Source organism: Emys orbicularis, chromosome 9, assembly GCF_028017835.1.
Source record: "Emys orbicularis isolate rEmyOrb1 chromosome 9, rEmyOrb1.hap1, whole genome shotgun sequence".
NCBI classification, from domain to species: domain Eukaryota; kingdom Metazoa; phylum Chordata; order Testudines; family Emydidae; genus Emys; species Emys orbicularis.
The window spans coordinates 18,713,658-18,729,601 of NC_088691.1; the positions used below are offsets into that span (position 1 = coordinate 18,713,658).

The 15,944-nt window shown below is 44.2% G+C and overlaps 1 protein-coding gene across 5 annotated transcripts in view; it reads right to left on the reverse strand.

The window, feature by feature from the left end:
• CHRDL1 (chordin like 1) overlaps positions 1–12,046 on the reverse strand; it is a 47,985-nt gene extending 35,939 nt beyond the window's left edge. For all 5 annotated transcript variants that reach the window (XM_065411126.1, XM_065411125.1, XM_065411123.1 and 2 more), the window contains exons 1-3: positions 11,950–12,046; positions 9,974–10,086; positions 5,074–5,167 (exon numbers count right to left, since the gene is read on the reverse strand). In XM_065411126.1, the coding sequence (XP_065267198.1) occupies positions 5,074–5,167; positions 9,974–10,086; positions 11,950–12,046 (304 nt within the window). The remainder of the gene's footprint in view (positions 1–5,073; positions 5,168–9,973; positions 10,087–11,949) is intronic.
• Between the last annotated feature and the right edge of the window lie 3,898 nt (positions 12,047–15,944).

Genomic DNA, 15,944 nt, shown 5'->3' on the forward strand with positions numbered 1-15,944 from the left:
ATGACTGTGGGATTCATCTACATGCCTTAAAAACTAATCAGGGCACTTTGTTGCCATGAACGGTACCATTCAGACAGGCCTGCAGACTGAAGTTCTCTAATTATTAACAGAACCGATCAAACAGTTGCAGTGAAAGGTTCCTCTATCCCATCCTGCAAAAGTACCTCCATCCTGATCTGGATGGACAAGCTTTAGGTGCAAGTAAGGAGTTCAGATTCCGTGGCTCATTGTAAACTAATTCTTCAGTCATTTTAGATTGCCAGCTAGGGTACCAATTGTTTTGATGCCCTTTTAGATGAGGACATCTGTCCTTCGGTACCTGGGCTCATGAACATGCAGAGACCACAGAAGTTTCCATTGTGTGGCACCAGCTGAAAAGTGATCTCAGCTTTCTGGAAGATCCTTGTATTATCAGCATAATCTAACTCGGGTAATAAAGCAAATGGTTCACAGAGCTGTAAAGGGAGAATAATCTCTGTGTATAAAAGACACAGATCCTGGATTTACCAGCAAAATTAAGCCTAAGCCTCAAAGGACAACAAACATGAAAAGCTTATGGAAAGGCTTGCCATGAACCTATGGCAGCAGCTGGGGGGCATTGGAGAAAATTAGAAGATACATCGCATGTAATATGTGCATTTGACAATGGGTAAAATTCACCTTGGCAAAGGGAGAGTGGGGGGTGGAAACTGCACCAGCAGGGTCCATGGTGCTCTGGCTGGGGGAGATCTTAATTCCAAGAGGATAGCATTGCCAACTTCCCTCAGCCTCTCCCCCCGGGGTTGCTATGAAGTACCAGTTTCCAATTACAGTTCTCGCCTCCTGGCATTACCTCTGTTCATTATATAAGGAGGCATGTATTTGGGGGATGACACTATACAGTGCTTGTGGAGCAGTGGGAGGAAGAGTCTGAAGTCACATGACTCAAGTACGACCCATTTCTGAAATGCAGTTTGGGAAGCTCTGATGAGAAATACATGATTGAATCTTAGGCTTGGTCTACACTTACCCCCCAAGTCGAAGTAAGGTACGCAAATTCAGCTACGTGAATAATGTAGCTGAATTCGACATACCTTACTTCGAACTTACCGCGGTTCAGACGCGGTCCACACGCGGCAGGCAGGCTCCCCCGTCGACTCCGCGGTACTCCTCTCGTCTAGCTGGAGTACCGCAGTCGACGGCGAGCGCTTCCTGGTTCGATTTATCGCGTCCACACCAGACGCGATAAATCGAACCCGGAACTTCGATCCCCAGCCGCCGAACTACTGCAGTAGTGTAGACATACCCTTACAGACATTTAAGATGGCAATTCAAATGAATGGCCAATGGCAAAAGCTCCAGCACTTTCAAGCAACAATATTTATTTGGACCACAGAGATGAAATTCCTGCATATCATGGGATTCTGCACAAAGGACATTGTATCATACTACCACACACCATGAGCGCATAATCTGGATTGAGATGTGTGAGAATAGCGCCTCACTTTCCTATTCTTGTCAGTCATGAATAATATTACTGAAGATAAGGCATCCAAGTATGAAATCTACAGTCAAAGCAGGAGGCAGAATGCAAAAGAATTACTGAAACCACATGAGCCATCACCCTTGGTCCAAGGTTGGTGCAGATCTATTTGAATTAAAAGTAAAAAGATTACTCATTGGTGGACGACTGTTCACATTTTTTAAATGAACTATTGCCCAACACATCAATTAGCAATGTGATAACTCACTGTATAATGAGTTAAGAAGAGATAATGGCCCACCATTCACGAGTGGCTCTTTCTGGCAATTTTTGATCTATCAGTTCGAGTACGCCATGTCAAACACTTGCTATGATAGCAAAAGTCAATACAAACAGCTACATTTGATTTGATAAAAGAGGGAGTTTCAAGGGATCCATACTTAGCATTGCTAGAATATTGCAACACACTTTCTCAGGCCGTTTATTGAGTTCACCAGTTTATAGAAAAAGTCTTAGAGCCAAATAACGCTGAAGTATTTAGTATTCATTATGGTAGCATCAAGGGGCCAATGCCCATTGTGCTAGGCACTATGCAAACATAACAAAGACACTGTCTGCCCCCTAAAAGAGCTGTGTACCAGGATACTAGCAGCAGAGAAATACCCAAAGAATGCCAAACCATTACCTTCATTTGCAAGTGAGAGGAGATGTTCTGTTCCAAACAAAAAATGGCTGGCAACCTGCTAATGCAACAGTTAGGGTGACCAGATGCTAAGTGGAAAATATCAGGACTGCCGCAGGGGGGCTCCTTTTTAATTGTTACACTCACCCGTCCAGGTCTTCGGCGGCATTTCGGCGGAGGGTCCTTCAGTCGCCGATGGTCTTTGGCGGCATTTCGGCGGCGGGTAATAAACCTTGAGGTCAAAGACAGAAGCACCCGCCTTCAAAATGCTGCCGAAGACCGTCAGCGACTGAAGGACCCTCCGCCGAATTGCCGCCGAAGACCCGGACGGGTGAGTGTAAAAAAAAAAAAAATGCCCGAAACAAAATATCAGGACAAATGGCGTCCTGACCATACTTCGGTCGGGATGCGGGACAAACTCCTCAAAATCGGGACAGTCCCGATTTTATCGGGACGTCTGGTCACCCTAGTAACAGTCCACACCAAGGATATGTGTAATAAACACGGCAGCGGGTCATTCCTAGAGAGGAACATGACGTTTAAACGCAGCTAAGGAGACCATCTCTTGAGGACCTCCAGAAGGCTACAGATTGTACTTCTATGCTGACAATGAAAAGCACCAGGAACAGGAGAAACAGGCACCAAGTGTCAGATGCACCTCTGTGGGCGAAGAGGCCACTGAAGAAAGAACTGGCTTGAGAACACTAAGGGGCCATGTGATCAGAAACCCATTGAGGTTTAGAAATGATAATTATTGATTGACATCCAGTAAGAGGCAGAATAATTCCCTCATCTGCCAAGGGCTTCAGGTTGCCTGCCCTGACCTTAGTCCTACACATGTGATTTGTGCTTTTGTTTTGTATTCATCTGTGATTGTTGTTTTTTGGTGGATAATTCTCTACTTGCATTTCATTAATAAAAAAAAATTAGAGTCATCATTGGAGTTTCCCATCATTGTAGGAAATAACATTACTACAACCTGCTGCAGCAGCTAACAATAAGAGTGCTTTCTCCAAGCAAGGTTTTCTCCCCAATGCTGGATCCTTGAGGTTTAGGATGCACATGTTGCAGGAAAGCAATCAAAAAAATCTGTGTGTGCTTCAACCCCGACCCTAACAACTGACCATGGAGCCCTGCCTCCCTAGAGGCTCCTCCCCCTCTGACTACCAGGTGGCTGCTGTTTGTTTCCTGACTTATTCCTGAGTGCCTGCAGCCCTGCTGTCATTACTCCAATCCTTGTAAACCCGGGGAAGTTCTATGTCAGGACTTCAACTTTCTGCTTGTGGGTATTCAGGTAAGGCCTGTTGCATGTCCTCATTTGTGAGGACCCAAAATCTATTACACTGTGGAATGTAATCTCACAAGTTGAGGGTTGAAAGCCTTATTGCTTGGGATACAAATGTAGCCAGGACAGAGTATTGGAAAACTTCCTGGAGGGAGCAGCCCTGTACTGCTGAGCAGGAGAGATTAGGAGATAGATTTAGCCAAATTAATCAGTTGAGCTTGTGTGACAGCTGCAATCTTGACTGACACAAAGGATTGAGCCAGGGACCTCCAGAGCTAAAACCATGAGCTGCTATTGGAGTCATGCTCCCTAGCTGAGAGCTGTAACAGACTCTTATCCTCTGGGCACCGTGGGTGGCAGGTGAACCCCCCTTTTGGGGAGGCTAGCCCCCCAACCCCACCCCTTCCACCCAAGCACACACCCCCACCCACTGGAGCCCCAAGCCCCCGTAGCCGGAGGAGCCCTGAACCCCCCTCCCTGCAGCTGAAGGAGCCCCAGCCGGCCCACCCCAGCCACACTGGCTGGTTGGCTGGAGCTCCCCAGCCACCCAAGGCCCCTGGCCTGACCCCACCCCAGCTGCCATGGGCCACCAGCCCGAGCCGCCACCGGCCCGAGACCCGAGCTGAGCCCCCGCCGGCTTCGGGGGAGAGGAGGAGCGAGGGCAGGGCCTCGGGACAGAGCACGGGCATAGCCACAGGCCTGGGATAGGGAAGCTTAGCCTCCCCTGGTCTTTGATACCAACTGCCCATGTTGGGCACAGAGGGTGACCATGACACACTGGTCACTGTGTTATGCTTGCATTGTAGCAGGTGCTTCAAATATTCTCCTAGCCCTGATGAGTAGCAGATGCGTAGCAGACTGACGCCCATGTTCACAGCCCTCCTCTCACGTACCACCCTCTGCTCACACTTTTCAGTAATGGAACGGTTCTTTCCTCAGACAACAAAACTTTCTCTGGAGAGAGCCAAATAAACACCCTTTCTACAGTGCTGCATAAATAGCCTTTTATAGCTGGAAACGAGGGGTACCATTAAGAGACAAGCTTAGGGGAAAAAGCCCGTCAAACCCACCAGCCTTTAGGCCATGTTGGGAATGTTGAAACAGCCTCATGAAAGATTCTGCGTAACCTCCTTCATACAGTGGCTCTTAACAATGAACGCCTAATAAATGTACAGTCTGCAAGAATTTACTATACAGTAACTAATCAGATTTATATAGTCATAAACTTCAACAGCTCTGTTTCTGTGATTTATAGCAGTCCTTAATTACAAGCTATACTAGGATATGAGATGTAGGACTCCAGTTGTACAGTGATGTTATACAATTGCACATTGGTCATAGCGTTTTGGAACAACTACTTAGTAATGCTGCACAATCTGTAAGTGACCACTATAAAAAATAAATCTTAGCACCACTGTCATGCTAAGCATTACAAAGAAATCCCAGAAGAAACCACTGTAGGAGATACTAGGGCTTATTATCTAGAGAACAAGTCTCCCTCCTATTATAAAAGGAGTGTATACTGGGGTTTTCTGAATGAAAGCTTTTCATCAGTTTCCTAGTCATGGAAGTTCCCTGCTTCCTATAGCCCAGAATAATAGAGTACATTCAAGAGCAAATTATGGTTCTGCAAACGTTCATTACCTGGGCATCGTGGGCAGCACAGCTGTGGCACGTGCACTGGGGTAGGGCAGTGTAGGCTTGGACATCTTATTCTGCTGCATAATACGTTCCCATTCTGGGGAAGGAATGCAACAATTAAATGCATGGATTGGGTATTGTGCCCTCTATTCTGCATCTAGGTATTATGGTGAAGACTGTTGTTATGGGCCAGATTCTGATCTCCGTTACACCAGTGTAAGCCTGGGGTAACTCCACTGATTCCAGATTTACACTGCAGTAACTGAAATTAGAATGTGGACTAAATCCACAAAATAGCATAAATGCTTTCAAATAAAAGGGAGCATCTAGAAATGGGATCTCAACAATTTTCACTTGTGTATTCCAGTGTCTTTTGAGCCAAATTATACTTAGAAACTGCTTTTCCAAGGCTAAGGAATATATGATGGATGATAGGTCTTTGAGGCACCTCCTGTTGAGGATTCATTTGAGAGCAAAAGAGATCATAGAGTCTATAATTTTTAATTCTTCCACTAAACCTGCAGAGAGTCCTCTGTTCTCATTGTATTGATTCCCCAATAGGCAAAGAAAACCAGTTGGTAAATAGTTATTTTTCTAAGAAATATGAGCAGGGTTTGGGAATAGGATTCATTATTCATAATTAATGTAATGTTCTGTTTGACCATATCTAGGTTTGATTTATAATTAAAGCACAGGAAATATTCAGTCTCCAAAGTCTATAAACCATCTATATTACATTAGAAAAGACTATCCATGTTACACCAGAAAAGACTATCTACTTCAGATTTCCACTTCCCAGCCCTAATTCATACCCTTAAGTTAGCTAGGAAAGCTGTTAATGTTTGTAAATAAGAAAGACTCTTCAACATGAACATTGATGCTGTGCTATGTTTGTGAATGATTGTAGTTTATGGTGTAACGTGAAATAAATCCATTTCAACTTCACATGGGCCATCAGAATACTATGAGACTGGTCCAGCCAATCGTTTCCATTCGATTGGGCTCCAACGTGCATTAGAATGCCTTGATATGGTCCCATCACTGTACACAAGCAATCCTTGTCGTTGTCATAAAGAGCAATTCCATTCTGAAAAATGACTAAAACTTTGTGTCTCAATGATTCTAGATTGGATGTGCTGGGGTTGCAAAAAACGGGCCAGTCTTTTTGTTGGAAACTCTTTGGGGCACAGCGACTGTCATTTACTATAGATCTGCACAGTGCCTTGCACGATGGGACCCCAGACCAATTGGTTCATAGGCATTGCTGCAGTATAAATGTTAAATTCTCTGCTGATGTAAATGGGCCTACCTCCATTGGCTTCAACAGAGTTTTGCCTGTTTACATCAACAAAAAATTGACCCAAAATGGTGGTGGGGTTTGAATTACCAGCCATGCAAACTCAACCTGAGCTCTGAAAACCAAGCTAGATTCTTTCCTTCTTGTGCATCATTAACATAATATGTTCCGCAGGCCAAGTGCTATCTTCAGAGACACCATTGCCTTCAGTGGGTTTACACTGTTGTAACTGATTAGAACTTAGTAAGCAATTCTGATTATGATAAACAAGGAATAATAGAATTCAGCTCCCTCTCTCTTAGCTGTGTCTGCATTCAGGGCCGGCTCCAGGCACCAGCAAACCAAGCAGGTGCTTGGAGCGGCACATTTTCAGGGGCAGCATTCCAGCCAGCCTCTTTTTGTTTTTTGGCGCTTGGGCAGCAAAAGCCTAGAGCCGGCCCTGGCAGCAGCAGCGCGTCCTGCACCGGGGGCGCCCTGGGGCCGCTGCAGTTCGCATCAGGGAGCAGCGCCCACACCTTATGGCTGGGCAGGCTCCGAGCGCGGGACACTTGGGCTGAGGGCCGTCCCTTGGGGCACACGGTGCTGCCTGCAGGTGCCGCAAGGCGGCCGCCCTTTAGCGCCGCAGCCGGGGGTGGGCGAAGCAGCCCGAGCCGCCCAGGGACTGCGGCAGGGTGGCCAGGAGCAGCAGCGGGGCCATAGAGGGCAGGGCGCTGCTGTGCGGGGCCCGCGTCCCACTCTCCGGGGCTCCGCTCCCTCTGGGGCTGCCCTGCCCCGGCTCCTCAGCCCCCTGCTGGGGCGGTCCCCCGGCTCTGTCCTCCCCGGTCCCGGATGGTCCTGGAGGGGGGAGCCCCGGCTGGAGGGACCCTGGGCTGAGGTGCAGTCCAGGAGCCCCGCTGCTTACCCCGACCCTGCCAGCGCTGGACCAGCTGGAGGCGAGGGGGGAGCGGGTGGAGTCAGCACTGGTGGGGGGAAGCCTAGCGCTGGGGCGAAGCCCAGCGCTGGGGCAGCAGGGGGTGCGGGTGTGGTGGGGGGGAGAGGTCAGAGTTGGGGCGGCAGGAGGTTGGGTGTGGGGGAGAGCCCAGGGTTGGGGGTGCGGGTGGGGGAGGGAGAGCCCAGGGTTGGGGCGGCAGGGGGTGGGGGCAGAGCCCAGGGCTGGGGTGGGGGGCAGCCAAAAATTTTTTTTCTTGCGGCGGCAAAAAACCTAGAGCCGGCCCTGTCTGCATTGCTTAAAAAGCAGTAAACTTTTTAGTCACTGATGGCTGCAGATATGACTCTGAACACACACAGGGAGCTGCTCTATTGAGTAAGAAGGTGCCCTGTTTATAGTCTCACTTTTCAGAATAGAATAATGATCTGGTCGTTTATAAACACTTTGCTTAGCTGAAGCTAACAGTCTTTGTGCAATTCTAACTCTACCTGTCCCTGCCTTGTGGGAGATAATGAGTTCTCTTTAGGTACTTGCTTTACTTTGAACCTGGAAGCACAGCTAAGAGAGAGGGAGCTGAATTCTATTATTCCTTGTTTATCATAATCAGAATTGCTTACTAAAAAAAAAGCTTTTGCTTTTAAACAGGAACATGCAATCACATGAAATACCAATTACTACTAATTTACTGCTGTAATTTCCCCCTTAAAATAAGAGCCTTCTCACTATAGGTCAACATTCAGGTGGCATTTCTTGGAGCTAAATCTTTGTCCAAGCACGAAGCTGGAGTAAATGGATGAGCACTGGGGATGTCCACAGGAAATCCTCCCATCCAGGCTGCAGAGTGGCCGTGCTTCCACTCCCTAGCTACTTTTGCACCCCTGCAAAGAGGGGGAGGAAGGAATTGGCTGGTGGATCCAGGTAGTCCCGGATCCACTGAGGTGCAGGGAGCCACTTCTGGGCTCTGCTTGGTGGTGCACCTACCCTCTATTAAGCCATGTCAGGAATGTTGTAACAGCCTCATGAAAGATTCTGCGTAGCCTCCTTCATACAGTGGACATGGTCTTCTATCCTACTTCCACCCCTCCTATATTCCTTTGCACCAGTTCTGTTGTCATTCAATCCATGTGTGTTTGTGGAAACAGGATTTTCCCAACATGAATCTTATAATGAATGGGTTTGCATGGAACATGGCAGTTCTCCTTTAACTTTAATACCTATGAGGCCTTCCTCATACACAAAGTTTGCATTCCACATGCTTTCCTTTTCCTCCAGCTTGTCTAACTTCTTTCTAAAAATCACTGATTGATGATTTCTCTTCAGACACCTAATGTCTCAAATTAATTTCCCCCAACCCCCACAATCGGGCACCTCCCTTTAAGCAGTTTAATGAGCATTTTACCATTCCTTGATTCAGAAGGACTTTTAAACATTCATGGAGGGTCAGCAAGAGTGAATGGAAAATCCTCATAACTTTAAAACTCTGGAGTGTCACATGTGTTAGTGATTCAAATCCCTGAACCATGGTGGGTTTTCTGAATAGGGAGAAATTCTGCCCTCCGATATGCCCTCCCCCCCCCCAAGCTATCATGTTGCCAAGGGGTCTATCACTGTGGTATCTAAACATCAATCACCAATTGAAGGGAGCCTGATCATGTCCTCAAACCCTATAACTTTAAAAAAGAGACTTTCCCCCCTTTTCGGTTTGTTTCTGAGCAGCAGGAGGAAAAGATATGCACTACTGCCAAGCTTGTGTGCTACTGTTTGTATGTGCGCATGAAAGTGAAGTAGCAGATTCTTTAGGATAAGTGCTGCACAGGGCCCAGTGTTTTATGTTTGCAGGGGGATAAATGGTCAAAAAGAATTTATTGAGCATTAAAGATAGCAGACCAAACACAACATCTGGAGTGTCACATGGTAGTGATTCAAATCCCTGCACCATGGTGGGTTTTGTGTTTAAAATGACTATAAAGCACTTTAAGGGACAAATTCTGCCCTCTGATATACCCCCTGACCCCAGCTATCTGTCATGTTGCTACGGGATCTATCACTGTGGTATCTAAACATCAATCATCAATTGAAGGGAGCCTAATCATGCCCAGAAGGGCTCATCCTTTCATGTCAAAGCCAATTCTCCCTATTCCCCAACCCCTTCTTTTCTCCTCCTTCATTCTCCCTGCCTTTTCCTGGATTTTTATAAGTTGTGGCATCCCAGCCTAATTCCCCCAGTGCTCCGAGGGAAGAGATTTCTTTACTGTGGGAATGCCTTATTGGAGAGTTGGGTGTTGCATTTAGATCCCAACACAATCAAGCTTGGGCTCAGTCTAATCTTCCATCCAAAATGGTGAGGACCATATGTGGATGCAGGGTTGATATGAGTCAAGGTTCAATGCAAAGAATATGCAAGGCTGATGTGTAGTTAAGGAGTCTCTTGCCTGTTCCATCACTCTAAAAGGCATGCATGATCTATGTATTTTTGCCAATATTGCCCTTCTCTGTTGAGGCAGCGAATCCCAGCTGTGGAATACCTTTTCTCTCTGCAGTTGCCGTGGAAGCCAATGGGAGATGGACACTATAGGAGAGCAGGATTGGGCCACACTGCCATGTAAATTCAATGTAGAGACTTGTACTCGGTTAAGGACATGCAAGGAGTCACTAGAGCTAAACCTGAATTGACCTACCTCTGAGCAAAGACAGTTAACACAATAAACGAGTCCATAGGGTTCTAGGTAGGGATGCCATCTTTCTCCTACACGGTACTTCTTATCTTGAAAGACACAGTATGTCTCTGAATCTGTTAAAATAATATGGAATAGAAAGAGCTATGAATTAATAATCCCTTTCAGTGCAGGAAAGCAGTGGTAGCTATGGTATCTCAATTAGGACTCCATGTAAACCCCAGGTAGCTGAGTTTGTTTAAGGTGCAAAGAAATTTGTAAAGAATTCTACTTTTTCCTTTTCTTTGAGAACACAATTTAAAAATTAATGCCTTTGTATTAGATACCAGTTTCTAGCCAAGAAACCCCCCTGGTTTCTGATGTGGTAGCTTTCAGACTGGGTTGATTCACTAGTCTTTCACATCCTAGAGACTTGGGTTCAAATCCTGTGTAAGTCACAAATGAAAGTGCTTAGTTCCCTCTGCCTAATTCATAGTAAATAAAATGTTCCCACCTCAAAGGTATTGCAGCAGTCTCTGCTCAGGACAGCAGAAGTGTTGAAGGACAGAATGAGGAAATGTGCATTGTACTTATATGGCATGTTCCATAGTTTAAGAACCAGATCAAACAGGAGCATGGCATGTTATTTGATACAGTGTGTTGATCTTATCTATGCAGCAGTGTGCAAGATATTTTAGGGGCCTATTTTTCAGCAAAGGCCTCTAATTTCACAAGTATAGTTTTTCCACTTGCAACTAACAGCACACACAACTGGTATCATTTAGCCATCTACTTATGTGATGCTGCTTTGGTAAATGGTAATGTCAAGCCTCATGATAAATTATCACCGTTCTTACAAACACATCTCGTAACAACACACAGATACTTGGCTCCCAAATGTTAGAATGAGAGTGGAATGTCCTTAGCATTCAGTCTGCTAAAAGCAGGTAGCAAGATGCAGGGATTACTGGTAGCATGTGTAAAGTGATCTGCTTTCACTTCAGACAGCTGCATGGTGAATGACGCTTAGTGTCTGAAAAAGTAACGAGCTGAAGTTGCAACTGGAAGTTGCTGAATTTTTCTGTGCAGCCTCTGCTCTGCACAAGGCTAATTTGCACAGTTCTTTCTTGTGCATAAGCTCAGGAGAGCAGAGAATGCCTTCTTTGGACCGATTCAATTTATTTTTTGCTGCATCCACTTGCTTAGGACAAGAAGCTGGGTTTGAAAGATTTGACACTCTGTCTGTGACTACTCCTTGAAGTGCAAACACTGAGCTCAGGCACAGGCCAAAAGACCTGCACATGCAGGTAGAGAAAGGCACTAGGTGTCTCCTAGCAAGACCATAGTCTTCCTATAGATACTGGAGTGTGCTGTTAGTTACTCCTTCCTGTCACTCACTCTTTATGAAATGTGTTAACATCTCCCATGGATCATTGGGTTTCTAGAAATATTTCCTTTGCCTTGTTTGTATTCCTTTCAATATATTGCACCAAGTTTTTGACAGTGCCTGGATCCTTAATTTTCTCAAAGACTATTTCATCTCTAATCCAGTTCATATGAGGTTTTTTGGAACACAACAGGTCTGCCTTGGAGGAGGTTTACACTAGCTGAAAACCTCAGCACAATAGACTTATGGATGGGACAAAATCCAGATAATCTGTCAGATGTTTATAGAGGTCACTAAAATGCAATTAAGCACACTCTGTATGAAGGACATTTGAAGTAAAACAGATTTGGCAGCTTGATGTGTTATGTTCTTTATGATGTGATGAAAACTGCATGGTTTTAGGGAAATAGACCACAATTTATTTTGATTTGATTTTACTAAATGAAAACAAGCAGACACATTTTTTCTGCATTAGGCTTATTTTAATGCAAAACCGTTGTTAAAGTTCTATTACATATACAATTTTTATTTGACACGCACAATTGATAGACAACAGGAAACCCCACATTTAGTTTAATACGATAGATGCATTTTTCTTTTGAAGTTTACTTACGTTTTATTTGTTCCGATTTACTTCCATCTATGAAAAGGAGCCAGAGCACACAGGAAAAGATAAATCGAAAGTCCTCCAATCTCCATTTTTTCCTCATCTTTGCCAACAAAAAGGAAAGAAAAATCCTTCAAAGGGCAGAATGTTGAGTTGCTGGGAAGAAAATGTGAAAAGACTTAAGACTGAAATCCTCTGGGACTACTTAAGATGAAGGTCTCCAATATGATTTCAACCAACATGTAAAAATCGAAAGCTGCCAGAAAACAAGACAAGACAAAACAAAACAACAGCAAAAAAAGGTCTGTACAGAGCTTTGTTTAGTGGAAACATTTTAGGCTTGAGATTAAATTGCTTCATTTTTGGAAAAGGGACCACATTCCCTTTCATAAAAGCTGAAAAGTGGGTATTACATCTTATGAAGTCCTTCTCTGATTGCAAAGCAAAGAACTTGCAAAGTGTAAACAGTCTAAATTCTTAAAACCCTCTTTCACAAGAGAAATAGTTTGTTTAGAAGCTTTTCCATGGCCAGAATCAGATCTTTTGTATGTAAAGAAGGAAGTATGAATGTTGGTTGTAATGCCTTACCTTTGCCATGGTAAGAGTAATCTGAACCTTGAATATATGTTAACCCTTTAATGTGCATTCCCATTTATTTCAGTAGGTTCAGGATTTCACCCCTAATCAATTCATCCCCCATCTCCTCTTATTTTGCGACTCCATAAAATTGATTGTTCAGGAGTTAACTCTTACTGTTACCTTGAAACCTGTCTTATTAACCCCTGCATTCTGCAGTTTTATGCTGAAGGTACAATATGCAAATGACATGCCAGTCTTTATTCATGCAGATCTTTAATATCAACACCCTGTTAGCATGGAGCATAGTCATCAAGTATGCCTTGCCCTGAAAGCTGCACTCATGGTGCCAGAGCGCAAATTCTATTTGCCTTTTGTCTGACATTTTCAAGACCGTCAGTCTCCTTAGAGTGAAAAGAGGAAACTGATCAAATTGTAATTAACATGGGTCTTTTTTAAAAAAAAAATCCAATTTGGAACAATAAATTAATAAACATGTGAACCACAATAAAGAAAATTATTGTCTCATTAAAAGGACAGTTGGGAATAATTTACAGTGTTATTCATGTGGGTTTTTTTAAACAGTCTCAGTATTGGTTTTCCTTATGAAAGTTTGAAAAGTAATTCACTACTGGTAATTTAAACAATGATATAAACTTTTAAAAATATGCTCAAGTCATTTGATCTCTTTAGATAAGTTATCTCCAGATGACTTATCAAAAATTGAACGCTGGACCCAGATTTCACAAGGTTTCAGTGACGCATTTTCAAAGCAGAAATATTTACTATACATGTAAATTAAAAAATTAAGGACAATTTAGAGGAATGGAGAAGCACTGAGAAAAAACAACACAAGTTCACCTTAAAATACTGTTTTTCAAATTCTCATTAAAGAAACTAAACAAAATGCTTATACAAGCTACAGAGTAATCATTTTAAGTCATGTACTGATCAATACCACTTTTTAAACATCTTCCAGGTAGAACTATTCTTTCTGACTTGGGATTCTGTAACAAGGGGCTGATAATATGGATGATTTGATTTATTATGTATGTTTGTCTCTCTTATTCTATAATTTCTTCCACTCTCAATCCTCAAAACAACACCAGAAGCATGACCATCAACCCTCCCCATTCAAAACAGTACAACCACTCTGTCTACTCATCATTGACCTCTGTCTGGTACTGTATAGCCTCATTCTAAATAATTTAAAATGCATCTGAGAACATTCAAAAGCATAATGTAACTTTTAAAGGGTGCTCTTTACACAATAGCAAAATAGAATTTAAATTTCTTCTTGGGAACAAGAAATAAAATTTCATTTTAGAAACAAAAGTTTGTCATCATTTTTTCCCTCAGGGTGTTCAGATCTCACAGGACGTTTTCTAAGACAAATACTTTTAAAAAACTTGTTTAAAATGAAAAAAATGCAATTTAGTCTCAGTATAACATGCCAGTATTCATAGCAACAGTAGCATGCCTCAGATCACTAGAACTGGCAAAATGTGGGCATTTAAAATACTCTGACTTTTTTTGGGTGCTGTCTGGTTGTTTGAGCAAAAAATATTTGTAAATGGAGTACATTACTCCTCTTGGAGTCTCGGGAGCACTTTGATTGTTAGCTAGACTGGAAAGAACTCAGAAATCCTTCCATTTCAAAATGTCATTTCTTTAAACCCCATCTTGCTTAAAATAAGGAATGTTAAATAGTACAATGAAAGAGAGGAATTAATAATGGAAATTAGATGGATTTTTAATCTCTTTAATTTCAAACTCGTTACAATAAACCCAAATACAGATACTTTTAGCAATAAACATATTTCCTTTATTTTTGAGCAATATCCTCAGTTGGAAATATTCTGAGCTACTTAATTGCAATTAAAATTAACATTTTTATTATCCGTTATTGGTATTCATCAGTGAGAACCCCATCTTTAATTAGCATTACCTAAAATTGAAATAAGGCAGAAAACAAAGACCTATTTTCATGTCTTTTGATTTCCAATAAATCCCATTTAATAGCTAAAAATGACAGAGCATGGGTCCACACTTTATATTATTGAAACAAAGCAGGAATGTTCAAAGAAAATCTGAATAAATTGTTAAAGATCTGTGACATGATCAATGCTATTACATGCAACTAGACACCAAATATATTCAGATAAACTTTCTCCTAGAAGTTTAATCTGATTAGTGAGCTCAAGATGTAAACTGCAATTAGTTTAAGAAATGTCAGTCATGGATGGAATGGCTTGCTGTCCTTTTGTAACATAAAAATGTACCACTAAGAACATGCATTGTTGTTTTCTCATCGACAAAGTACAGTAGAGGGGAAAGATTTCCTAGGCACTGCATTAGGCTTGTTTTCTTACAATGGCAGCCAATTTTAATAAAAGCTAGTTTGATGCCGCCCTGGCCAGAGTATTGGCTTGTAGTGGTTAAAGCCCATAGTACTCCTATAGGCGACTGGACATAGAGAACTGTGTATCGGTTTGCAGAGTTCTCAGCCCCCACCCATAAGCAGGATGAAAGTTTAGTTCAAGGACTAACTTTTGCGGGGTCGCCTGGGGCAGAGAGGAGACATTTGCCGACTCCCCTGGCCGCTGACCCCCATCCAGCCCTGCTCAGGGACACGGACAAGCCAGCCCTATGGGGGGGGGGGGGAAGGGGGAAAGCGAAGGGTATGTCACCTCCGGAAGACCTGAGCGCCAGCCCCCGGCCAAGTGGCAAGCGAGCCAGTCCTAGCATCAGCAGCGGGGAGGGGTGTGTGGGGGGGGGATCGCAAACGGGGCTTAGGTTCTGAGTGGGCCCTGTTAGGTGTGTCTGTCCGTGCCACAGCTCCCTGCTCTCTCTCGGGGACGAAGTGACTATTCACCCACGAAAGCTTATGCTCCAATACCTCTGTTAGTCTATAAGGTGCCCCAGGACTCTTTGTCGCTTTTTACAGATCCAGACTAACACGGCTACCCCTCCGATACTCTCTGGGTCCAGCCATTCTCCTGCGGCTGCCAACACCCCCTTGGCCCCTGTCTGGCTACGGGCAGAGGCAAGAGACGGGAACAAACCTGCTGAGAAGGCAGAAGCTGGCGGGCTGGTCAGTTTCAGCAGCAGCCGCTGGAGACTCAAGTGGCTCCCCCTGGAAATAGGCGAGGGGCTTCGGCTGGGCTGGAGGGGGCGGAGAGGCAGGGATCTCACCCCCCGTGACTCAGTAACAGTCCCGGTGCCATCGGGGCCCCCGGCAAAGCCCACTTGGGATTCAGGCTCTTCCTTCAGTCCCGGAGCCTTGACGATGGGGATTGCTGGGTCCTATAACCCCCGCCCCCCAACTGAGCCGGGGCGGGGAGGTCAAGCCAGGAGCTGATGGCGAGTCCAGGGGAAGAGCTGATGTTGCCTCTTGCAGCTGCTCTGTGAAGGGCCGAAAGCCG